Below are 27,305 nucleotides of genomic sequence, written 5' to 3' on the forward strand. Positions count from 1 at the left end.
ATCTGGTCAGACAGGCATCCTTGTCTTTCCTACCCCTAACAAGCAGAGACTCTCATACATATTTGTGTATGGATCCTTAACAGAGTTCTTGAAGTTCAGGAGGAGTCCAGACAGCTCACTCAAAGTGTTCTTGTCTCACAGGTGGCATTGAGAGGGAATTGTCTAGAAGCACTTTCAGGAGAGGCAGGGAATTCGGAGAGAGAGATGGTATCCATGGCAATAATGTGGGATCTGGCCAGTCAGTGACTGGCTGTGGAAGATACCAGGTCTTCAAACTCCTATGGCTGTCTTAATAAGCAGAAGATATTGGTCAGCTGGATTATAGAAGGGAGGGGAGATCTTTTAGGGGAATAGAAGGCAAGGGCTGGTAAGAAGTAAAGGCTACTGGAGTCCAGAGATGTCGGTTGCCAGTGGGAGTGCAAGAGGGATCCTGGGCTTTCTGGTGGCCTAGGGGCAGGAAGGCAGTCGGATGGATGCAGGTTTATCGGGTGCGCTTCCAGCTGGAGAGTGCAGAGTAAACATGAGGGTACGGACCCTGAGAGCTGGCAGAAAGTATTCTTCCACTCTCCTCTCTGGTGGTGTCTTTTCTTCTCCATCTTTCCCTATTTCTTTTAATGCCTTTTTCATTTAGTCTTCTTCTCTCAGATTCTCTCAGGAGGCAATATGATAGAATCACTAAGCACTGTTCAGGTAGGGCTCTTGACCACTTACAGGTATGAGACTGTGCCAGATTCCTTACCTTTTTGAGCCTGGGTTTTCTATCCTATGAAAAGGGGGTACTAGAAGTACCTTTCTCACTGGGTTGGGAAGATGGACTAAAACAACGTATACTAGAGCAACTTGTCACAAAGTAAATGCTAAGGGGTCTATCTGGCTGCCTCTTTCTTGTCTGCCTACCTTGTTCTTTTCCAGAGGTCTTGGTTTTTATTCATTTTTTTTTCTTTGTTCTAGAGTACTTTCTCTCAACCAGGTGTAATGTGATATTTTTGTTGTTTTTGTTAAAAAAAAAAAAAGGTTTATGTCCTCTATTTTTAGTGTACAAAGTGGGTGAGTGAAATGTCTCCCATTTCTGTCAGTGCAGTAGATTACCGAAGTGACAGAAGCACTTCATTTCTGTCCCCTCTAATAGCAGCTCCAAGACCTTGAGTGATTACTTTAATTCCTTTGGGCCTCACAGTCCTTATAAATGTAGAGGCCTGAATGAAGAGGACTGTGAGGCCCTGGTCTAACTGTGAGTGCATCTAGGAGATGATGCTAAAAGTCCGATTCCTCACTAAATTGTGCATGCCATGAAGAAAGGACCGTGGCTGTTGGGCATACTACCCTGTCCCCAGCATCTCTAGGATGCCTCGCCCATAGAAGATGCTCAGTGAGTGGGGGAATGGATCAATGAATGAATGTTATCTTTATAACAACAAAGGTCGTCTATATTCAGTGGGGATTATTGTCGGGGCACCATTATTGTCATGGGCGATTTTCTATAACTCTGAGCTTAAAACTTAATTCTCCCTCTACCCTTCCCCCCTGCTTGTGCTCTCTCTCGCTCTCTCATAAGTAAACAAAATCTTTAAAAAAAATTCTAATTGTAGAAAATATTTATCAACTTACATAGTCAACTTTCTTGGCATTTCTTTTCCAACTTTCTTAGCAGTTCATGACCTTTTTTCTTTCCAATCCGTTGCCACGCTTTGTACTCCTAGGTCTCTGTCATCGTTTAGGAAGTTGCCTGTGCGAAGTTAAATACTCTATTTTTGAAAGCACAGTGTATAATTACACAACATCATAGCACCATCTGCAAGGTGCTGTGCCATATTCTGTATTTCTCAAGGCAGCATCACATATCTCATTTTACAAAGGAGGGAACAGACTGAAAGCAAGGACATTCCTTGGGCTTCTAAGTTCCTGCTTTAAATACACCACTATTTCTGACTAATGTATGCCATAATTAGGTTCCTTCACACATCCTCTGGCCCAGCGGTCCCTTTGGAGAGCTGAGCCTCCTTCCTTACCACTCCAACGGCCCCTAATGGTTTTCTTGTCACTGATCTGTGAAACTTTCAATTCTTGCTCTGGCCGTGTTCCACTTTCTTCTCTCTCTTTCGAATGGCTCATTCCTGGGGAAAAAATATTTATGACTAACAGTGCCTCGCCTTGTAGGGTAGATGCGGTCCCAGCCTTCAAGGTTAAGAATTACTTGGAAACATAATCCACTCAGTCACTCATTGTCTTAGTCCATTCGGGCTGCTATAACAAAATACCACAGACAGCGTAACGTATAAACAACAGACATTTATTTTTAAAGTTCTGGAGGCTGGAAGTTTGAGATTAGGGTGCCAGTATGGTCGGGTAAAGGCTCCCTTCTCGTTTTGTCCTCATATAGCTCTGCGCTCATGACCTAATCACTTCCCAAAGCCCCCCACTCCTAATACCATCACATTGGGGATTAGGATTTCAACATACGAATTTTGGGGGGACACAAACATTCAGACCATAGCACTCACCAGATATTTCTTGAACTCCTCCTTTGGGTGGAGAACATAAGATTCCAGGTATAAGACAGTTTGGGGGTGATAGAAGATACCATTTACTTTAGAGGCAAAATGATAGGACACACACTAAGAGTACTGTGTAGATCTAAAGAAAGCAGGACATCAGACTCAGCGGTCAGTTTAGATCTTCTTTCAAAATGGGTATATGCTGTTCCTAAAGCCATTAGAAAAATGTTTCTTTCTGGACAACTTTGGCTTACCCTCTGGTGTTAGAACTGGTAACTTTTTCAATAATCCTGTGAAAATGTCAATACATTTCCAAAACCTGAAATAAGAAAATTGAGTGATACCATAATTGTTTACTTTCTACATGTAGGTAAAGTCATGATTATAAGGGATTTTCTTTAGATAAAGAATAGTAGACTTTTCAAGGACATGTAACTTTTGTTTACACTGGGGCATCATCAGCCTTTCCTCATGATTTTCCCAAAACTTTTATGGCAGAAGGCTAATGAGAGGAAAGGCAATGACAAAGGGATCGTGCTGAGAACCACCAGAATATCCACTTCATTGGAGAAGTGCTTTTCTGTGTCAAGTTGTCTGACTCTGCCTTTTCATTTACTAACACTGTTCTAACAGCAACAAGCCCAGCCATTTTCTGTGTCTGAATGTCTGAAAACATTTGATAACAATTGAGGGTTGGCTGCCATGATGTCACCATCAAAAAATCACAAGAGAGACTCTAATGACTTCGAAATAAAATCTTCCAGCTCTGAACTTATTCCATTTATTTAGGAAAAGCAGTTGGCATTATGTGGGAAAGGAACTATAAAAACCTAGCTTTTCCAGTCGGTCACTGACAGGACTTTGCTTTATAAACTTGTCATCTGTGATAGAGTCATCTGTTGCATTTGTTCACTTCTGAGACCTGAACTTGGGGTTGGAGGTGGTACCTGAGCAAAGCAGTTGTCCAGAAGATTGTTCAGTCTTCTCAGCAGAAAGTAGATGGTCGTTTCGCTCATTCTGCCTAGTATAGTCACTAAGAATGAACTACGCTCCTGAAAGTGTTCTAGGAGTAAGCATTGAGTCAGACCGAAATTTTAGTGGGGCACCAGGGCACTGATTGTGGTTAGCTATCTAATGAGACCTTTGATAGAGTGGAGAGTTGCTGGCACAAAACTTAACTTGTCTCTCCCCCACCTTCATGAGAGCTGGGCAGAGAACAACAATCTTAACTCATAAGTAGTAGACAGCCCCCATGGTGTAGCATCTTTTAGAGTTTGTCCTACTTTGGGTAAAATGCCCTCTCTAAAATGAGTCAGCTCCTAGATAAGACAGAAAAGGCAAACCTGGCTTTATTTTGTTTCATTTCGCTACCGTGTAAGTCACCTTGATTTGAAAAACTTTGCCCTCTCAGAACCACATATGGAATATTCACTTGATTTCCAAATGTTATGCAAGAGCTCTGTGTACTATTTCATCAGTTTTAGAGAAGTAATTGGCACTTCTCTGAAAAGATTGGTTATGAAAACCTGCCCTTTGTGGGGCAGGAAAGGCACAAAGCAGACATAAGCTCAAAGGTTTCCAGGACTTGTCCTTAGGCAGTTTGCCTAAGCTAGGTTGTGGTTTGGTCCATTGTTGTATTTATTCCTTTGCTCTTAAATTTTTTGAAATGCCTTAAAGTTAAGTATTTCTTACTCAGAGCTGATATTTAGAGCTGCTTGAGAAAGGACTTTTAAAAAAGTCCTTTATTTAATTTATATGCCTCTGAATAAGAAATGTATTTACCAGAGCAGTTTCAAGCCTTTGACAAGTTAATGTGTAATGTCTACCAATGTATCTCTGGGCTGTTTTGTCCCTTTTGGAAAAAAAATTCTTCATGTCTGCAACCCTTGGTATTCTATCGCACCTGCATTTTTCTTGACGAACCATCACCTGCAGGAATTTTGAGGAAGTAGACCCAACACGAAAGCAATGGGGAAAAAAAACATGGCTAATTAAAAGTGTCAGATGATGACTTCCGACACTGAAAGAACTTTTCATTGGTTTTAGATGGAAGGCTCTGTGTTTCAGTGTTTGGCTTTCTTGGGCATGTGACTCGGCATGACTTCCAAGAGCCATCCACTAGTGACAGGGGTTGCAGAAGGAAAGCATTTTGCTCCCTGTTAATCGGCTCTTCTCTCTCTCTCTCTCTCTCTCTCTCTCTCTCTCTCTCTCTCTCTCTCGCCTCCCCCCCCTTCTGATTGCAGTGGTGCTTCATGCCCCACCTCCAACCAAGATCAAACGGGAGCTGCACAGCCCCTCCTCCGAGCTGTCATCCTGCAGCCACGAGCAGGCTCTCGGTGCTAACTATGGAGAAAAGTGCCTCTACAGCTATTGGTAAGTGAAGCCAGAGAAAGGCTGGCTGGAGAGGAGCCGTGGGGCCGGCTGCTTCCAGGACTCCAGCAGACACTCAGAGTAGCGCTCAGAGTCCTCTCCCATGGCAATGTCGTCCTCTAGGTGTAGGCCAGTACAGACGGGGGCCTTTGTGCAAAACATGAAAAGCAAAACTGTGAAACCGGCTCCACGGGGGAACTGAGCGCGTGGGGTACTGAGCCCTCCTGAGGGAAAGAACCTTGAATACTGGGATATTTGATCTGTGGCTTCTAGGGAGGGAATATATACTTCATGTCTATCATATGTTAATGTGAACTTTAAGCACCAAAGAAGTAATCTTCAAATCAGAATATATGAAAAAGTCCCCGTGCCTGTGCCCTTTACTTAAGAATATCCAGGCCCCAGGAATGAAGCTTTAATTTTAAATCAGTCTTTGCTCTAGAAGATAAACACAGACTGCCTGGGAAAGGGGGAGAAGAGTCGTTAATTCAAGTCATATTACGGCAGAAATTTATCTTCCACAGAGGTCCTGACTACTTCTTGGGGACCCTGGAGCAATTGGGAGAGGGGGGCCAGAAACCCCCCCAGGGCATAAACTCTGCCCCCCACCCCATCCATCCCTCCATACACATACATGGAGAATGCTTTTAGAAGGGGGGAAAAGGAAACCGGAAACAGAGGCTAAAATTATCTTGGAGAAGAATCACTAGAAGTGTTAAACAAGTCCCTGTGACGCAGAGTGTTTGTCACTTTTCAGAGGTACAAATATTCCCTCGGGGCTGCCAGCAATTTAACTATGTTAATGCTGTCATTTCCTGGCGATTTGGTCTGTAACCTAGCCTAGCCATCTTGCCGGACCTGGCGACCATGCTAATGGCTTCATCACAGCTTAATGGTTCCTTCTCTCTTTCTGTTTACAGTGCCTATGATAGGAAGCCTCCCTCTGGGTTCAAGCCATTAACCCCTCCCACCACCCCCCTGTCACCCACCCATCAGAACTCCCTATTCCCCCCACCCCAGGCAACTCTGCCCACCTCTGCACACGCCCCTGCAGCTGGCCCGGTCCCAGGTGTGGGCCCCGCCCCCGCCCCTCACTCGCTTCCTGAACCTGGACCACAGCAGCAAACCTTTGCGGTCCCCCGGCCACCACATCAGCCCCTGCAGATGCCAAAGATGATGCCTGAAAACCAGTATCCATCAGAACAGAGGTGGGTGCTGATCTGGGGTTCTTTCGCTGCCCCCATCCCCTCCCCTTTACCCCACGGGGAGAGAGGAAGCAGTCGTATTTGCCAGGTACCTGTAAAGTTCCCATTGCGTTCAACCATCTTGTGAGGTAAGACGAATAATAGGAATATGACCTGTTTATATAGCACTCTGTTGTTGAGGTACTCCAGACAATCTATGAAGTAGATAAAGGAGAGATGGTTAGTACCATCCCGCCATTATGGAGGTAGAAGACTTGACCAGGTTAGACGGTCTGTCCATGCTCATCGAGGGCTGGTTTCCTAGCTTCTCACTGGATACTGCCTACTAGCATTGAACTTGGGTTTATGCTACCCACAAATACTTTATTAACATTTTACTTACGTATTAGGGAAAATCGCTAAATTTCAAAACATATCATTACTCATCTGATTTTAACACATTTTAACAGGAAATTAGCTAAAGACCTTATTTGTAATTACCTACGTTTGAGAGAGAAATCTTCTGGTTTTGCTCCAGGTAGGTTCTATGTTCCTAATAAGGAAACTGAGGCATCAGGAATAACTTGCCCAGAGTCTTTCACTCATCAAACAAACTAAAGTGGAAAGGCAACCTACTCTAACAACACCAAACTTAATAACCTCGTAGGTCCCAGCCTTGTAAGTCCATTATCTAGGTATTCTCGAAGTTTGGATGCCTGTGGCCTTCCTTTATATAGGCTGTTCTGGAGACCCGTCTTTTTATTTCGAGTCTCTCTGGGACGTACATAGGTGGGGAGTTGTCAGTGATGTTACCAAGGGTTGCAAGATGGTGACCATTGCATTTCCTTCCTCCCTTTCTTGTTCTGCATTGGCTGGGGGTGGGGCTGAGGGGCAGGAGAGGGAGGATGTGTGAGTATACTTTCCTCAGGCCTGGTCCAACCCAAATACCTCCTGGTATTTTCTCAGGGGTCACTTTATTTCTAGATGAAATACAGAAAAGAAAGCAGGCATTCTTGTCTGATTTTGATCCCCTGTCTCCCTGGCTGTGAAAGTCGCCATGAAGAACTGCATAATTTGGCTGGTTAGTCTTTATTCCCCTAGGGAGGCCAAGAGCCATGAACACCAATGACACATAGGGCCCAAGGGGTGAGCGCTGACTCGGGGGCTGGCTCAGTGGTGGGCCTTGGTTTCAAGAGGGAGTTCATCTGAAGGAGACAGCTACCACCAAGCTTTGCCAGTTTATTACCTTGTTAACAGCCTTGCACTTTTTCAGGAGAATTTGGAAATTGGATTTTCATGTAAAAATTCCAGGTTGTGTGGTTTTGTTTTGTATTTTAAGTTGGCAACTAATTCAAATTAAAAACAACAGCAACACTTTGCAGACTAAACAAAACCTCTCTGGGCAGAATCATTCTGCGAGACTGCCAGTTTGTGCACTCGGGCCTGGATACCATTTCTATTTCAATAGTTTTTTGGTTTTGTGCTTTTTAAATAGTATCTTCCTGATTTCCTGCAAGGATTAATAATTGAGGAGGAGGGATGAAGGGGGGGACATATATTTGGTCCTTGAAATACCTAACAAACCTTGTATTTGTTATACCATGTATAAATCCCTTTTATTCATAGTTCCCCCTCAAGCCCTGTTTCTTACCCAGAGGGCTTGTGTAAGGAGAATGTTTGGCCTCTTGGCGCCCTGGCAGACAGGAAGCCTTAGTCTCAGTGGTGAAATAGGTTTGTCACCAGGCTACCCAGCCCCCTCCCCGCAAAAGGGGGAGGTTTGATCCCTGACCTGTAGGACTATCTGCCCTCAGGTGTCCAAAGAGAGAGAGGCAGGAACCAGAAACCAGGTATTTCTTTTAAGAGGGGGATTCCTCCCTGACATCTGCCTGTGTATCTTAGACTTACTTCCCCTGCACTCTGCCATTAGGACTGTGGGTCTAGAATAAAAAGACCTCACACACACTGGGCTGATACAGAGATCCATGACAGAACTGGGGTGAAGGGCAAAGTCCTAAATCGATAAAAGAAAAGCAACACTGGGACACCCAGTCTTCTACCCTAGGGCACTGTAGTTGCAAAGTTGCAAGTGTACAGGAGTTTCCCCAGGGGCTTATTAAAAATGCAGATTCCTTACTCTGCCCCAGATTTTTCAGTTGGTGGGTCTGGGAGCATGGCCTGGATATTTTATTGTCATACTTTGAGAAATCATGATCCAGCTGTTTCTTCTACCCCCATCCTTACTCCAGCCCCCCTTTTGCTTAAGTATCAAATACCCAGTGAATTGAATTTTGTTCTTATTGCCCTTGTCTATTATTAATGATGGTATCCATGTGCTATTTGGGTGATGCAAAGTACATCAAAGACATGACAAATGATTTTGCTTGTAGATACTAGAGAGCACACAGAAAATGAGGCAAACTAAAAGCCTTGGTCTGATTTTGTAAAAGTAATAGTAATTGCACTTGTGTATGATAACAAGCCTCATAACCCCACCTCTCCTAATTATTATGCCTGCCTAAAATGGAGCAGATTACCTTTTTTGGTAAATAGAGTTTGTTCTTTGCTAACTTTTTATTAATTGCAATCTAAGAATATTACTTCAAAAGTAACCCCCTACCAAAAATACATGGTATTTTGTAAGATATGAAGGAAATAGTCTTTTTTTTTTTTAAGATTTTATTTTTTTATTTGAGAGAGAGAAAGAGCCTGAGCGGAGGAGGGACAAAGGGAGAGAGAGAAGTAGACTCTCTGCTGAGTATGGGGCCCGACATGGGGCCCTGATCCCAGGACCCTGAGATCATGACCTGAGCCGAAGTCAGATGCTTAACCAACTGAGCCACCCAGGCGCCCCAGGAAATAGTCTTATTTGAGCTTTGTTAACAATCCTCTAACAAAAGCAGAGTAAAAAACCCTATTCCACAGATAAGAATATCAGGCCTCAGAGCAGCTAAGGGACTTCCTAATGGTCACATAGCCAACTACAGGGGCCTACATTTAGAAACCAAAGCATTTATAACTGCACCATTTGTTTTGGTTATGATTTGGGGGGGGGGGGTTGTTGCTAACATTCTCTTAAACTACCAGAACTCTATCCTTGTTTTACATTACAAAATCCTACTGAATTCCTATTACACTCGTCTAAACTCATGTTGTGACAGTTATCTTTTTTGTTTTGCTCACAGTATGCCTCTGCAGTTGAATAAACTTTTTGAGGTTTAAAAACCATGATTTAGAACCTTCTCAGCCCAGTATCTTACTTGTCCTCGGTGTATGTTTATTGATAGTGATAGCAGTTTGCTAGAATTATACTTTAAACAAATAAAATATAATCTATTCAAAAGTACATTCTTAATGTTCTATATAATCTTAGTATATAATTTTTCACAACTCATAAGTTATTTTTAGAAGATAAATACTGTGTTTGGAAGCCATGATTTATATTCGTGATTTCCTCCCCCTCGAGGAGGAAAAAAAAAAAAAAAACATGTAATTTGGCATGTTGAGACATGTTCCATTTATCCTTAAAGACCAGCTGCTCCTTAAAGAGGAGGCATATTTTTCGTTCAGCCATCCCGATCTCAAAAGTTCTTTCATCGTGCCGCTTATGATGTTTACATAGGCTAAGTGGAGGAATTTAGAAAATGTTCCTATGTTATACCCATCGTACTGGCCAGGTATGATTTTGTCCTCTGTTAAACTATTTCTTATTACATCTCAAGTTGAAGGAGTCCCCACAATTCAACTGAAGAGGCTCTGCTAGGAAATTTATCATCTAAAAATTTTGGAATACGCTGCTCTCTCACTAGCATCAAGAGGCAGATCTCAAGAAATGACAGCATTTAAGACAGTACTGCTGGTGGAAAAATCCTCTGCTTCTTGATGTTCCCCAAGGGATCAGTATTGTCATAGGCTGTCCTGCTGAACTGATAGAATAGAATTCCCCAGAGTCATCAAGAAAGGGTCAGTTATGTGAGTAACCTAACCTGTTCGAGAAAGTTCTCTCCCTCAGTGGTTATGATCACATCTTCAAAGCTTAAAGGAATGAGCTTACGTTTGGTGGAATTGTGATTTGATAGATAACTATTCATTCCCTGAAGATGCTGTACAGATTTAAGAGATTTAATATACTCAAGGCTTTCTATTGTTTCTACTTCCTCCCTTAAAGTCCATCCCCAATAAATTGCCATTGAACGGCAATTTTTGTCCTTCAGATTTTGTAGTTTTTAGAGAGGGAAGAACCTGACTGTGAGTCATATCTGTAGCCTGGCCTGGAATGAAGTGAATGTGTCTGACGCATCCCTTCTCCACACACTGCTGTTAATAGCATGTTATGTATGGCAGCCACAAATTCACTTTGGGATCCGAAACTGAGTTTTGGAGATGCTTAATAGAACCTTCTGCGACAGACTGAATGATGTACTTCTAATGGTTAGAGTGAGAGGTGTTTTTAGTTTTGAATCTTAAGAGGGATTGTTTTTAGCTTACCTTGTATCAAGCTCAAGGAAATTTCCTTCTATTCCTAGTTTACTCAGAGTTTTTAATATGAATGGATATCGAATTTTATCGAACATGTTTTCTGTCTATTGACATCATCAAATGAATTTTCTCCTTCCATTTCTTAATGTAGTGAGCTACATTGGTTTATATGAAACTAACCTTGTATTCATGTGCTAAACCTAACTTATTTGTTATGTGTTACATTTTTTGCTGCACTTTTTATTCTAACATATATTGAGAACTTCTGCATCCGTGTTTACGATTGAGAATAAGGTATAATTTTTTTCTTATATTATCCTTGTTGGGTTTTAGCATTGAAGTTACTCTCCTCAAATGAGTAGAGGGTGTCCTCCTTTTTATGTATACCAGAATAGCACATGTGAAACTGGAATTCTTTATTCCTTGAATTTTTGGAAGAATTTACCAGAAAAATCATTTGGGCCTGATATTTTCCTTGTGGGCAGACTTTTAATTACCAGTTAAGCATCTTCACTTTTCTGGTCTTGCTCTGAATTTCTATTTAGTTGAGTGAATTTAATAAATTACTTTTTCTGGGAATTTTTCCATTTTGTCTGAGTTTTACAGTTAATTGCCATAAAATCTCTAGTTAGTCCTTGGCAGACAATATCATCTGTCTTTTCAACAAATCAACTTTGGTTTTATTCATCCTGTCTATTAGATGTTTTCTATTTCGTTGATTTCTCTCTGCTCTTACTAAAATTTTTTATTCTTTCTACTTTCTTTCATTGTTTTTCTTTTCCTAACTGCTTTGGTTGGATGATTCACTCATTAATTTTTTAGCTTTGTTTCTTTATAGTATAACATATAACCAAATAAAACTTCTCCTAAGGCTGGGATGACCACATATTGGAGTTTGTCCCAGGTCACTTATGGTTTATGCCTAATGGAAGTTATTGCTCATAGCTTTCCTTTTTACTCCCCCAAATGTCCTGATTTGGACAATCAGTTATTTGATTTCCCTACCCAAGTCCTGCATTTTAGCTGCATCCCTCAAGTTCTGATTTAAATTAAAATTCTGATTTAATTTAAAAGCTCAGTTCTAAGTGTTTTCTTTTTTTCTCTCAATCCTGTAGTTCTTTAAAAATATATTTCTTAATTTCCAAACATATGGGAGTTTTCTAGCTGTCTGGACTATATGATTTTTATTTAAATATCATCAAGAGAGTATTCAAAAGTAGTTACAGAAACAGTATAGGCTCTGAAGTTGGGCCTGAGATTGACTCCCACCTCTGCTACTTCCTATCTGTATGACTTCACTTTGTCTAAGCTTTGGTGTCTTCATCTGAAAATGGGAGAACGCTAGTTACTTACCACACAGAATCATCGGGTGGATTAAATGACGTCGTACTGGCACAGAGAAGGTGCTCAGTAAATGCTAGCTTCTGTGACACTTTTTAAAGATCACTGTCGTATTCCGTAAAGGAATCTTCCTAAAATGATGCGGATAGCACAGCTTAGAAACTTCTGTTGCTTCATTGGTTAAGGGTGAGTTTTTACCGTGTAAAGCTCCCTTTATCCCTAATCTTTTCATCATCAGACATATTAGTGTTGTACATATAAAGCTAATAATACTCTCACCAGCTGATATTCTGAGGACATCCTGTATTTCCATCCCCGTCTTCCTTCTGTGTTTGATGTTAGGAAATCAGACAAACATCTAGGCCTTTAAAGGACATATTTTGTTCCTCATCTATCAGTGTTGTGTCACAGTTTAGATGGGCCAAATTTGAGTCGAGGCAGTGCTGACAGACCTCACAGAGCCCTGAGAGCTTTTTCAGAGTTCTGTAGTGTGCTTTCAGGGAGTGTTCGAGTTCTGTTTGGTAACAGTGTCTGGCTCTTGGAATATGGCAGGAAAGTAAACATTAGTGTGAAATAAATGGGAATAAAAATCAGCATTTTCATTCTGAGAAAGGAGAGTGGGTATTGGGTAGGCAACTAGTGGACTCTGTTATGTGTATGTGGTAGTTTTCTCCCAATTCCTTAATCTCCCCTTACAGTTGTCTAGCTTCTGAATTTTGCTTGTTGGGGGGTGGGGGAGGAGATGGGCAGTTGATGGTGGTGTTTGAAGGTAATGTATACTGAGAACAGCGAGCTAGGCCCTGTTTCATGCACTAGCGTTTGTAACCTTTACAACAAACCTTTGGACAGGTATCCTGGTTGTCCTTACTTTATTGATAAGGAAAATGAGGCTCAGAGCAGTTACATAACTCACCCAAGGTCACACAGCCGGTAAGTGGTAAAGATTGGATTTCAGCCCAGGATCTTCTGCCTTCACCGCCACAGCCTCGTACCCGGCTGTGCTGCTTCCCTGTTCTGTCTTCTCTTAGCCTTAATGGAAACATTAAGTACATGGTGTTGGTTTCTTGGCCGATTTTATGTTATCATCTCCCTGCCGGCCTCTCTGAGCCCCGGCTACTTTACCTGGCATCCGTAGCCACTGTGTAGCCTTCGTCAAATCCACACTTTTCTCCTTTCTTCCTCTAAGCATTGTGTTTACTCTGTGTGTTGGCAGCAGAAACCGAAAAGGAAATGCAGAAAAAGCATCTAACGGTTTTCATAACGTAAACCAAATGTTGGTAGCGTGGGTGAGCTCTTGGGAGGAAAGGCGCTATATAAATCTGACAAATAAATAAATAACTGGTTCTTTAAATAAACTGGCACCGAAAAAGCCTTAATCTGTAACCTATTGAATTTAAGCTCACTTGATAGTCGGAAATCTCCTTTTGCTCACCAACCAACTACCAACTGTGAGTTCACTACGGCCTGAGGAGTTCTGCTGGGATGGCGGGTGTGGGAGGGAGGAGGGAGGGGGTGAGCAGAAGAAGGGGTTTGTGAGGAACCGAGCTGCTCCTCCACCGAAAACGATTGCCTGCCTCAGTAAACAAGAGGCATTTTGTCCTAGCCGTATTATATATACAACACATTCTTAGATACTTCAAAAGCATTGCGGAAAGGGGAAGGGGGTTCAAATGAAGGTCAGTGAGTAAAGTTCACAGAATGTATTTTGAGGACAAGAGCGGAATTACTTTACTGATCTCTGCAAATAAAAGCCATTATCAGCCGCAAGCTCTGAGTGAATCTTTCTCCAAATATGTTGGTTTTGTGACCTACCCTTAAGATCCCCTTTGCCATGCCACTCCCTCAAAACAAACCAGGACTGAACCATCCCAATTATAGAATCTGTTCTGCAGATCCCCGGCCCCTAAGCTCCAAGAACCCTTAAAGTGGGGCTTGAGGGAGGGGCAGGGGCTGCTGGCTGGTACCCATATGGAAGTACCTCTTCCTGAAGAGGCCGTACCAGGCCGACTCTAGAGTTTCATTCTGGAAGGTAAGAAGTTAGGCACCGGGAGGAAGTGAAGGGCTTGGGCCTGTCAGCTGCAGGGGCTCTGGTTACAGAACTGAGCGGTTCTGCGCCCTCCCTGAGCCATCAAAGGAAGTGATTTGTGGAGGTCACCTTTGAAGGAGCCAAGATGGTGGCAGAGGGGAGAGAATGTGGAAGATGGGTGCCTTTGTTACTGTTCCTTCCTGCTGGTGTAAGGTCTGATCTCGGAAGCTAAGCAGGGTTGGGCCTGGTTAGTACTTGGCTGGGAGGTTTGGTACTTGATAAAAATAAGGCCTTGAGAATATCTTCGCCTTACTTTTCTGCCCACTTCTTCAGAATTCGCTTCAAAAAAGTCAGGCTTGCCGTGGGCCGCTGCTGCCTATATTCTAAACGTTAAGCCTAAACCTGGGTTTCAAATTTACACTTCTTCAAAGACCCTGGAAGGGTTTCCTTAAATAACAGCAACCTCGAAAATCCGCATTCCTGAAGGAGTTACCCCCGTAAGGCATTCAGCCCCGCTGGGAAAGGCTCTCAACCCCGCGCAAACCTAATACGGTTTGTACAGCTTGTTCAGGACCTTGGCCGGGCAGATTCTGATGCCGTTGGCGTCTGGGATAAAGGGACAAGCATATGTAAAACTCTTTGGTGATCTTCCTGTTATGACACGACCTCGCAGCACTGCTTTTGGTAAGGTAGTAGGGATCCCCACAGAGTGAGTTGAGTGCCTTGCTAGACCCTGATCTAAACAGTGTTTCCTCTGCATCCAAATCTCTTCAGGGGAAGATTTTGAGTCTTGATATTCCAGAAATCTGTTGGCCACCTGTTGCCACAGATTGATTCAAATCAAATTCAAGTTATTTTATGAAAGCTGTTCATAGGATTCAAGTGAAAATTAGAGTAAGACCTTAATATTACAGGATTCTATTGTTGATTTTAAATAACCCACTGGAATCCATTGTTGTAAATTTTTTATTTTTGAACCTGAACCTCGGCTCCTGCTTTCTACCCGAGGGCATATATTCACAGCTGCTTTTCTTTACGCACAGAGGTGAGTGTCTTATACATATTTCATGGATCGAGACCTCACCTTGAGGGTTGCCGTCTCGAACTTCTACACCCATCCTCCTGAAGTCTGTTAGTGCATACAGCTGTGGTACAAACCATGCTTTGTAGACATGATTTTATTTTATCATTCCAGTAGCATTTTGATGCATAATGCATCCCCATGTTACAGATGAGGAAACTGAAGCCAAAAAAATTTGCCATCTATCACTTTCCCTTTTACTATACTGCCCTTCCAACAGAGAAAGTGCAGTTGACGTACTTTCGGATTTTTCTGACAGCTGAAGGATATTAATGCTATTCAATTAATAACAAAAGGCTTTTATTGTTCTGTCTTATTATATGGTAGTGTATATTTATTAAGCTGTAGATGAGCAAAAAAAGAAGATCCCCTAATATCATAACCAACCAAAGGTAAACAGTATTCACATTTACTTACGCAGCCCTCTCCAAGATTTGTACACCATACTTTTGTTCATAAATAATTTTTACTTTTGCAAAAATTTGATGTTCTTTGTAACTTCCACAGTATGTCAAAAATATCTTCTCAGGTTCTTACATATTTGTGTATTACATCATATTTGATTGTTGCTCTCAACTAAAGAGCTATATCACAATGTGCTTAGCCAGTTCCCTTGTTGGAGGGCTTGCACTGGTGACCATCCCTGTAACTAGATCTCATCCATCATATTTGTGATTTCAGTGCTTTTTATGTGCCAGGCACAGATCTATTAACTACCGATTCATCCTCCAAGTACCCAGAACAAACCTTTTCTCTCTCAGTACTTTTTTGATCACTAATGACGTTGAACTTCCCGTTTGTTTACAATCGTTAGTATTTCTTCTTTAGTGATTTTCCTATTTATGTCTGTCACCCATTTTTTCCTACTGGGATATTCATTCTCTACTGATTTTTAAAAGCTGCTTATGTAGCAATATCGCTGTACCTGTTAGAGATTTTTCTCCAGCTTGTTTTGTTTTTGGTTTTTGTTTCTGATGTGTTCTGACTGTTAGAGACATTCTCCTCAGTTTGTTTTCTTTTGATTTTGTTTCTGGTGCTTTTTGAACTGTAGAAATTTATACAATGAGGAATATCCATATTTATCTTGATGATTTCCACTGTTGGTATGATGTGTAAAAAGGTTTTCCCTCACTCTCAGATTATGTGTTTCCACATATATTTTCTCGGTCATTAAGGTTTCACATTGAAACCTTGAAATCCATGAAATTTATGTTGACATGTGGTATAAAACAGGGACCTTCCCCCCACTAATTTGAAATGCTAACTTTAACAAGTAGTAAACTTTAGAGTATACCTGAAAGTTTTTGACTTCCCATTCAATTCCTTAGATATACCTATCTTTCATTCCTTGTATTGCTGTTTTAATGACTGCAGTTTTAGAAAATTTGTGAATATCTAATAGATCGTTACTTCTTTTCAAAAATTGTTTACTATTTTAAATAAAGTATAGAATCATTTTATCAAGTTGATTGGGAAGGCATTGCTTTTAAAGAATAATTGTCAGTGAATCAATAGCTTCAAAGTCCTCTAAATGTTTTCTCTTTAATTAAATTCTCTTTCTTTTCCTCAGAAAACAGTTTTGGGGTGCCTGGGTAGCTCAGTTGCTTAAGCAACTGCCTTCGGCTCAGGTCATGATCCTGGAGTCCGGGGATCGAGTCCCTCATTGGTCTTCCCACTCGGCGGGGAGTCTGCTTCTCCCTCTGACCCTCCCCCCCTCACGCTCTCTCTCATTCTCTCTCTCAAATAAATAAATAAAATCTTTTAAAAAAAAACAGTTTTAAGGTTTTATTCTTATATGGCCTACACATTTCCTGATTATTCCTAGAGATTTTCTGTTTTTCATTGCTTTATGAACAGGATTTTTTAAATCACATTTTCTAACTGGTCAATTTGTACTCTTTGGTCTTTAAAATTTGATTCTATCTACAGGTAAAAGAAGGAATGAACTAATAAACATATGTATATGTTAGTCCTATTTGCAAGTAAGTGGTCTTATATATTTAGACACATAACCTGGCCCACCTGTACAGAGGGACTGTATGAAATAAACATGCACGGGAGACAAGAGGCTACTGTGTCATTGCTTTTTTGCCACTCCCTGACTCAAGAGGTCTGAAATATGCCCTCTAATTTGGGGAAGAGGGTAAAATGTTCAGAAATAGGCATTAATAAGTGCTTTGCAAATAATTTCATTTATCCGAACTTCTAATTCCCAGTGCTAAATCAGAGTAAGCATATATCATGTTCTTAGCTAACAACTATAACTACTTTCTTCTTGCAGATTTCAGAGACAACTGTCAGAACCCTGCCACCCCTTCCCTCCTCAGTCGGGAGTTCCTGGAGATAATCGCCCCAATTACCACCGGCAAATGTCAGAACCGATTGTCCCTGCAGCTCCCCCGCCCCCTCAGGGATTCAAACAAGAATACCATGATCCACTCTATGAACATGGGGTCCCAGGCATGCCAGGCCCCCCGGCACATGGGTTCCAGTCACCAATGGGAATCAAGCAGGAGCCCCGGGATTACTGCGTTGATTCAGGTTAGCACAGACTCATGCCACTTCTCTCTTCGTTCTCTCATTGATCTGTCTGGTCGTTATTGTCTTCTATGTACAGGGCTTTAGGGAATAGTTTTATAAAAAATCACCCTCAAAGAACTTAGGAGCTACTAAAGCCGACTTGTTCATTCATAACTAAATACAAAACAAAACAGAAAAGCCATCCAGTGGGAGGAAGTGCAGTAGTTTTTCAAAAGTGGTGGGGAGCACACCTCTGAGTCCAAGCCTAAAGACCCAATCGTGGCGATGCCCTTTTTAAGACCTGTTATCTAAGGGTCACTGGACCTAGGAAATATCATTTCTGCATTTTAGTCCTTGCCCCTAGCTTTACGGCTTTCCTTTTGAATAGAGTAGACTCACAAACTCCCAATATGAGCATAAGGAAGAGTCTTACACGTAGGATGGGATTCTTTCTATTCTTGAAATGAATGGTATTCTGAGAAATCACCTAGTATGTCATGACTGTAGGGGGTGCTGGGTACAACATGGAAAAGGCTGTCTTGCTGATTGCCTCATGGGATTCACTGCCCTATTGGATTGCTTTCATCTGGGCAAGTTCCCGGTGTCCTTCACAGGCTGCTGATGTACACAGGGAGAGGTAACATCAGGGCACCCATTGTCTGGTTGTGGGTTACCTCTTGTCTAGAAACATAAGCATATCAAGAAGTTTAAGCTGTACTTGGGGGGTCCCCCCTCCTCCTCCGCCACCACACATGCTCATTCACGAACTACATGTCTTATAGACCAGGCATATTAAATGAGATCATTGGTAAGAAGAATTGGAATTCTGCATTTGGCACATTTAGAAACTGTTTCCTCCTCTTCTTTTCCTCTTCTTTCAGAAATTACTTAAACTTTCTCACTCTTTTCTTGCAGTTGGTACTAAAGGAATTTGAGGGTGGTGGGTAGGTTTTCAGCCTTTTCCATGGGTGTTTTTCTTGGAAGACCCTGGGGAGGGGTGGGGCAGTATGTATTTGAATGACTTTTGCAAATAGAACAGGCTATGTAGTTTGCTCTTGGCCTTCTGGGAGATATAATACATAGATTGCTCAATTCAGGCAGAAATGGATTATGGGAAAGGCTGGGAGGTAGACAGAAGGGAGACATCTGTTGCTTTATGATAAAAAAAATTACCAAGCATATAGGTATTGATAGCTTGTAAAATTCCCACTGGCATTCCTCCTGAAAGCTTTGATGTATTTTTCTCAGGAACAGGCATGACCAGCAATATTTTTCCTTGGGGATTGACATTTTAATCTGTCCTGAAGAGTTTTTTCACCCCACCCCACCCCACCCACCCCACTTAAAGCAAGACACTCAGCCGATACTACCATATCTGCAATTCATGTGTCCCACATGGGCACAACTCAACCCACCGGCTTTCCTCTCAGTGGACACCTGGATAACCTGATGCTTGAAAAAGAGCTCACTTGAGTTCGGGTTTCATTCCAACACCTCCAGCATGGGGAAACGTCCTTGCAAATGGCCTTGCCCTTGCTTCCTAACCTCAAATCCCCTAACTTCTTCGGCCTGAAAAGGACCCTCATCCATTGGCGCAGAATTGGATGTGACCACCGGCTGTAAAGGGGAGCAAATTGGGAAAGATCTAAAGCACCCCTCATCCCGCTCTAACCCCCAAAGCCCCTGAGTCAGTAGAGACAGAAGGCCAAGCTCGGCCTTTTGAAAGCCAGTTTCTTTTTATACCATTAACTCTCTCCCCAGATTTGGTGTTAACTAATTTCTGTAATGAACAAGTTATAAGAATGAAGCATCATATTTTCCTCCTCGTTCTCTTGATCAGGAGCCAAGAATCCTACTTTCAAATGGTGGGTGATGGTGTTGCCTATGTTGCCTGTTAGGGTGGCACCTCTCTCCCAGGTCAAGACCAGAAAGACATGATCTGGGAGCAGGAGAAAGTCTAGGGGCTTCACTACAGGGCTGCAGTTCAAGAGATGTGCTGACTCACCTACAGAAGCTACTGACAGAGTGGGTGTCTGTTTCTCTTTCAGAAGTGCCTAACTGCCAGTCGTCCTATATCAGAGGGGGGTATTTCTCCAGCAGCCATGAAGGTAAGTAACTTTTAAAAAAAAATAATATTCAAGCAAGCTTAAAATTTCTCAGCTTCCAGGCTAAGATTTGGGATCATAGATAGGTTAAACCTTTCTTAAGTCATGAAAATGAGAGCTAGTTGATGGTAACCTTCAGTTATTTTGAGGCACACTCCTGAATGCAGTGAGGGCCACCATCATTTTCAATAGTAATGACTCTCACTTTTCAGAGGTCACGGGATAATATGAAGAAAAAATAAACCAATCTGGTTTCCCCACTTCCATCCAGGGAGGTGTATGTAGCTGTTTATAACATTATCAGCCTGAACTAGAACTTGGGAATGTGTGAACACTTGAGATGGTACATTTAGGACTTCTCTGAACACTGAAACGGGGAAGGGTTTTTTTCTTAGAACATTTTCCCCAGAAGTACATCTTGTTTTTTGTCCTAAAGATTTACTTATTGATTTATTTGACAGAGAGAAACACAGCAAGAGAGGGAACACAAGCAGGGGGAGTGGGAGAGGGAGAAGCAGGCTTCCTGCCGAGCAGGGAGCCCGATGCGGGGCTCGATCCCAGGACCCTGGGATCATGACCCAAGCTGAAGGCAGACGCCTAACGACTGAGTTGTTTTTTGTCCTATACATCTGTCCTTAAATACCCAGGGCAGTGTGATTCCCCAAACCCATGGCATCAGCTTCACCTGGGATCTGTTGGAAATGCAGGTTCTCGGGACCCACCCCACACTACTGACTCAGAGGCTCCAGGGGCCCAGCACTCTGGGTTGTGACACGCCTTCCAAGGGGTCCTGATGCACGCTCAGTTTTGAGAACTACTCTAGCATGGGGAGTCGCAGCTTTGGTTGCACGTTAGAATCAGCTGAGAGCTTTTAAAACTTTTGGTGTCTGATCTTCACTCAGAACAAGTAAATCAGAAATTCTGGGGTGGGGCTTAGGCATTAGTCCTTTTTAAAGGTCCCCAGGTGATTCCAGTGTGCATCCAAGGAGGACTGAAAAGCTCATAAAACAGTACTAGGAAGCATCTGCTGTCTTTTAAGTGATTGTTTCACAAGCGTGATTTCTATGGGTAGCTGCTTCCCGCTGACCTGGTGAGAGGGAACACCCAGTGGGGTTGCACTGCGTGCCCGAGAATATTCTGAGTGTTTGTCCAGCCCTGGGAAGGAAGAGCTGTCTACCGGACCTCTGACTGTGATCGATCGGCACAGCTGTGTGGGGCTCTCTTCCAGGTTCCCAAATGTTTCTGCGGCAGCAACTGATGTCTGCAGCAGGCAAACTGGGAGGGAGTGGGGGAAGAGAAGGAGGAAAACATTGTGCATAATTACAACATTTAGAAAGGAGCATGCTCTTACAGGAAATATTTTTAGTAAAGCATTGGACTGCTTACTACACACACAATATCTGGAGAGTTTGTGTGTTTTCCCCCTACTCTTTCCCATTCCTCTCCCTGACCGCCCCCCCCCCATGCATCGGAGAAGCTAGTTTCAAAGAGACCTGCATTCTTAATTACTCTAAATTACCATGATGTGGCTTCTCCTTCCTTCTTCTATAGGCTTCACCATGGATGCCAGTTAGTGAGACAAGTGTTTCTGATTGGCATCTGCGATTACTAAGATAGCCATCCTGCCTTAGTGCTCGTTCACCTGGAATCTCTGCAGGGCGGGTAAATCTTTCCTCTCCACTGGGCCCCTCAAACAGGTTCTTCCTTCCTGCCACCTTTGAGTGGTGGGGTGGTTGTGGCCACAACTGCTGTAACTGCTGGGGCCAATTCAACTGACTTAATTTCACTTAAGCCAACAGCAGTTTGCAGATGTTTTCGAGGAGCTTGTGGGGCAGTGACTAGAAACCGCAGATACACCGAAACGACACTCATGGGCAGGCCCTCATCTGATTGGTTTGAAAACCAAACCTAGAATTTCATTGAGATTTACATTTTTTTTCCTGTATGCTGTGAATGTATTATCCTTACCTAGAGGAAGAACAGGAAGAACAGCACTAAAAATAACACGGCAAGTTTGACAGATGTGTAAACTTTGAAGGAGTTTACTTATAATGACTTTATAATGAGGCCATTAAAACATCACTGGAGTGTCAAAATCCAAATGGAAAGTCAGGAAATTTATAGCTTCCTGGCAGCCAAGGCAAAAAAAAAAGGAAGGAAGAAAAGGGATTATGTAATTCTCGTTGATAATATAAAATATAACAATTTGTCATAAGAGTCAGTTTCCTAGTACCAGACTGGAAAATAAATTTATCATAGGAGTCGCTGAAACCCTGACTTAAAAGCTAGCATTGTATTCTTAAATCTTTTCTTAATGGAGAGTCTTTCATATTCATTCAAGTATTTGTTGAGCACTTATTATGTATGAGGTGATATGAGGATACTATATTCAGGACATGGTCCTTATCCTCAAGGAATTTAGAATCCATAATGGAGACTATATAAGATAAAGCTCTCACATTATCCAGTTAGTTTCTTTTGGGGGGGAGGGGGAGAGGGAGAGAGAGAATCTTCAGGCCCAGTCTCACAACCCTGACCTGAGCCAAAATCAAGAGTTGGACGCTTAACCGACTGAGCCACCCGGGTGCCCCTACAATTCATTTCTTAATAGTACTTATCAGTGTACAATTACTATCTTAATTTTTTTAACATTCATTTATTTTACACTATGTGCCAGGAACTACTCTTGACACTGAGGTATAAAGGTAAACAGATCAATGTAACAGAATATATGTTAATAACTCATAATGCTCTCACACTAATTCTCATACAATTAAAGCATCTTCCCGTCTGCAAATGAGGAAGCTGGAGCACAGAGAGGTCACACAGCCCATCCAGGTCCGTCATTCTGACTCCATGGCCCACACTCTATAATGCTCCACACTACCGAGTCTCACTTTTCTTTCCCTACTTTGTTATATGTCTCCTCCCGTTGGGATACAAGCTCCATGAGAGCAAGCACCGAGTCTCTATTTTCTTGTTATCCACCCTCTTTGTGTGCCTGGCATAAATATTTATTGGATTAAATAATAAATAAATGTCAATAAAATATACTTCCTTTGATATCGTGAAGCAAACAGAGAAATAGCGCTTGGGGCTGAGAAAACAAAAATGAATAATACAAACCTCAAGATAATCTCAGTTTCTTCCAAGTTGGGCAGTGCTTTCCCAGTCCCAGGCCTTTTAAACACGGCACTGGTCCTGCCAAGAAGAACTTGATCTTGGCCAATTGTGAAGAAAGAACAGCCAGTTTATTCCTTGGTGTCTTTACCCGTGGACTTTTCAAGTGCTAGCAAATCCCTCTCAGAATCTCAGGCTAGTCCTTCACTGCAGCGCAGCCTCGCGGCCTGCCCCTGCCGCACCCCCCAGCACATGCACCCACACCCCTGTACTGCCCAGCCAGGTGGATGGAGCCAGGGCGCTGGGCTGAGCACACGGGAGCTGCTGGGGCTCTCTGCCAAGGGGTCTGCTGGAAGAGGAGCAGGCTCGGCCACAGGGAGGGATAGGGTCCCCATCAAGCCTATTAACTGACTTTGATTTTAACCGCTGATCTTGTCAGGGTCCCTGGTGACATGACTGGGTGGTCAGCACGTAGTGCATATTAAGGGTATGTGGACTGCGAGTGCCGGCCATCCTTCCTTCTTCTTGACCCCTTTCACTTTTTGCCCTCCTTTCCTTTCATTTCCACTTTCATGCCTTGAGCCCATCAGTTCCCCTTTTTGGACCTCTGTTTTGTTGTCTCTATAATGAATACGTTTTTATTGCTAGAAAGTCTCTTCAGATTTCTTCCATTATGTCTGGTGATAATACTTCCAACTTGCTTTTAGAGTTATTGCTGGTCACAATCCTCCACAGGCCCAAGTCTTTACTCATTTTGGCAGCATTGTCTACCCTCCAAGCTCTTTCATAATTGAATGAGGTACACGGGCAGCCTCGACAAGTCCTGGGAAAGGTTGAAATTAATATTTGCTAAAAGGAAAATGGCAAGACTATGTACAGATCACCCAAATCCTCCCGGCTAGGCCAACTGAAATAGATGAGATGTCTTTTCAGATATAAAAGCTTAGTCACAGCATCAATGACCTATAGAGACCTCATAACAAGATGGGAAGGAACTTAGTGGTGACTCAGCACTTCCCTGCAGTCTTAGCTTGAATAGCAGGAATCAACGCTTCTCTGACTGAGGCATCAGAACCCGAACACCTAAGTCCTTTTGAACCCCCCCCTACAATTCAGTCTGGCATACATTTGGCAATTAGTAGGGCTTAGGACCCGAAATAGTAGAATTCCATTTTAGTCCTTAAAGCCAGAGTTTTAGTAGAATACAGATAGAATTTATTAAGCAACATGGTCTTTCTTTTTAAATTTTCCTTCAGGTTTTTCATATGAAAAAGATCCCCGGTTGTACTTTGACGACACTTGTGTCGTTCCTGAGAGACTGGAAGGTAAGTAGCACCTCCAGTTTGTTGCTAAGCCGGAATGTCAGAAATATCGGAACACCTCAGTCTTGTGAATGCCAAGTTGGCATTAACAACTCCGTCATGCCCAGATTGTCCAAGAAACCTAAGACTAAAGTATTGCATCTATATCCTCGTCCCAAATAGGCAAAGTCAAACAAGAGCCCACCATGTATCGGGAGGGGCCTCCTTACCAGAGGCGAGGTTCTCTTCAGCTGTGGCAGTTCCTGGTTACCCTGCTTGATGACCCAGCCAATGCCCACTTTATTGCCTGGACGGGCCGTGGCATGGAATTTAAGCTGATAGAACCTGAGGAGGTAAGCACTGGTGCTGGGCTTGGATGATATTTGATTGGTTGATGATGATGATGATGTCTGCTCTTGTTTAGTTCTCCACTGAGGCTTTTTACTGTGTTAAGTTTGCTCTTCCTTCTCATTCAAATTCTGGCCTGGCCAATGGGCTTGGCAGTTCTCTTCCTAGTAATAGGACAATTTACAATTTGGGAACAGGCAGAGTTCTCCACTGTAGAAAACACAGAAAGTATTAGTAACACGTCTGCAAAATCAGAAGAGTGAGGCCATGAAGACATGCATCCAGAAACATCTGTTTTCCATCTTGGAAAGTCTTTTTCAAGTGTTGTTTCAGTGATACCAACTTGTTTTGGTGTGGGTCCTCGTATGTCACAGGCTATATTTGCGGCTACACGAACATATTAATAGTATGACATTTTGGTAATATCAGAAGCAAATACCCAACCATATATTTCAAATGGCTCTACCCTAGAGAGATAAAATGATCAGAAATGGGTCAATCTTATGAGCTTAGATTTTTAAGTGTATTATGTGTCATCACAAGTTGAGAGGTAGCCTAAACCTTCATTATTTTAATAAAGAAAGAAACACCACCAGACCTATTGACAGAAAGGCCTACAGACAGCACCCAGTACCATTTCTTCAATGGGGAAAATCTACAGAACCCCTTTCCTGAATATCACATAGCAGAGTAAATTAAATCATGTTCTCAGTTTGGCATATTCCAAAGGGGTTGCTTTTAAATTTCTATTTGATTTAGACTCGAGAGAGATTATAAATGGAGGAAAAAATGCCCTGAAAATCTGACGTAGGCTTCTTTTGGTAGCGTATACCTAGGTATTATATGCTAAACCAGCAGAGCAAAATGTATCTTTGGGTTGGGTGTAAATGAAATGGGAACAGTCCCTTTGGAAGGCATTTGAGCAAGAATGGCAGTTGTAGATGTTCAATTAAGTCCAGGGCTCGCTTCAGCCCACCAAGAGTATCTGTTGGCCCTGGGGGCTTAATAGCAGGAAGTAGCCACTTGGCCCTTGATTTGGAAGAAGAAAATGGTCTGAAAGTTAAGATGAGAAAAGGAGACTATGTGGATTGGAAAAATCTAAAGAATCCCGGCTGGTAGGAAGGTAAGGAAGGCTTCGCTAAAGGCAGTTATAAAAGAAGGATCTGTGGTGTTCCCTGTCTTGTATCCTTCATAAAAATGAAAGTGTGTCAATGTCTCCTATCATCAACTGTTTCCTTTAAGACTGTGTCTCCCTTCAAAGCCAGAGTTTGGTACGCCTGTGTTTTTCAAAGTTTTCTCCTGGGGCAAGTCATGTGGAAATGGAGCCATGCCCGAGAGCTGTCCACCCTACATTCTTGGCCTGGTTGATAGGAGGCTTGAAGAAAGCATGTTGCCTGAACTACTGAGGCTTGCTGCAAGCACGTCTGCCATGGGGGCAGTCCTTACACTGATTTATCTCATTTCACAAACAGGAGCTTTTATTACTTTATTGCCACTGCCTCGGGCCTAAGCAGAGCCTGTGCTGTTGCAGGTAAACCTGGTTATGACCCTCTGTAAAGCTGTTATTGAATCTTCTGCTCTCCTACCAGCAGGAAAGACAATGATGAACAGATGGTAAAGGGCACCTGCTTTCATACTTCATAGAGAAACTAATATTAATCCAAAATGCTCATAAATGCCAAGTAGCCAAGTCACGTGAGAGGCCTGTGGTGGCCTTGCACCTCTCTCAGCTGATGGGACCGCTTCGTTTCAGCAGGAAGTACTTCTTTCCACCCCACCTTGAAATCCCCCGGTGCTCCACCAGCTCTGAGGGTTCGGTTCTCTGACGTTCCAGAACCGCTTCTGTTCCGCGTGCGCACTTTGGCCACAGGACATGCAGAGTACAGCATTGGTTGAGCTCTTTCCCTACTGGTTGTATAACTTTGCCGTCCCCACTCTTTGTTAAAGTCAGGAAGATACCAACTCCTCGAGAAAGCTGGAAGACGTTGTCATGGGGGGAGCTTGAAGGGTGAAGCGGAGGAGGAAGCTGTTTGGGACGTAATTGTAGGCAGCTGTGTGGCTGAGTAGTGCACTCTGGGTAATTATCCATAATATCCATTACACTGTGCATGGAAATTGTGGTTTTAGAACTGCGTTTTGGCAGGCCCCCTAATCAAATGTCTTTTGATAGTCATCCAGCTTAGCACCCTCTCAATTATGACTGACTCGGCTTTAATCTGGAGCCATTTTAACTGTGAATCTGCATTAATGAATATTTTGGGGGGTAGGGTTGTTTGTTGAACATGTGGCAGATAACTGATGCCATGGGGAGGTTTAAAAGGATGGGCTGCGAGAAAGAGCTGCTCCCCGTGCTATGGCTTGCTCTCTCTTGAAAAGGGAGGAAAAAAATGTGAGGTGTTTTTTTTTTAACTCTTTCTCAGCCTCTGTCCTCAAGGTGCGTGTGATCAAAGTGATGAATGGGAAAATGAAAGAAAGAGCTGCTAACAAGCTCTTGCCTGCTCCCCTCCCCGCAGAAGTAGGGCAGCCCTCATTTCCAACAGCTTGCACTTGTGCCGCATCATGCGTTACTGGAGAAGGAGCAGCCCTGGGGAGGGCTACGGAATCACAGGGCCCCGGTCCAAGAGAATGAGTCGGTAACTTTGGCTACCAGAGTTGCTCGGAAGTCAGTGCATGTACAGAACCTCACTCCAGTAAGCGGTTGCCTATGCAAGTGACGGCAAAGAGAGGTCAAGGCTGAAGGTGAAGAATATTCCAGAATTGATTTCCACCACTGAATCCAGTAAGAAGATGAGGCCGGGCTTCCTTTCGGGTGCCCTGCATCACTTGCGGGCTCACAGCAGTTCAAGGACAGCTTCATAGTGTCATTTCTTTGGAACAGGGTAGAAGGACATGTATTGGTTGAGCAGGTCTCCCTTGCACCACTGTTTCTGTTGGTTTA

General features: G+C 42.8%; 1 protein-coding gene across 1 annotated transcript in view; it reads left to right on the plus strand.

Annotated features, from left to right (window-relative positions):
- The window catches only part of ETV5 (ETS variant transcription factor 5), a 54,094-nt gene that overhangs the window by 19,543 nt on the left and 7,246 nt on the right, over positions 1-27,305 (plus strand). The window contains exons 5-10 of the mRNA XM_028101049.2: positions 4,739-4,868; positions 5,786-6,073; positions 17,255-17,514; positions 19,542-19,601; positions 23,975-24,043; positions 24,203-24,372. Of these exons, the coding sequence (XP_027956850.1) occupies positions 4,739-4,868; positions 5,786-6,073; positions 17,255-17,514; positions 19,542-19,601; positions 23,975-24,043; positions 24,203-24,372 (977 nt within the window). The remainder of the gene's footprint in view (positions 1-4,738; positions 4,869-5,785; positions 6,074-17,254; positions 17,515-19,541; positions 19,602-23,974; positions 24,044-24,202; positions 24,373-27,305) is intronic.

Source organism: Eumetopias jubatus, unplaced genomic scaffold (assembly GCF_037043125.1).
Source record: "Eumetopias jubatus isolate StellerSeaLion01/CBP00866 unplaced genomic scaffold, mEumJub1_p1.0 scaffold_1, whole genome shotgun sequence".
Taxonomy (NCBI): Eukaryota; Metazoa; Chordata; class Mammalia; order Carnivora; family Otariidae; genus Eumetopias; species Eumetopias jubatus.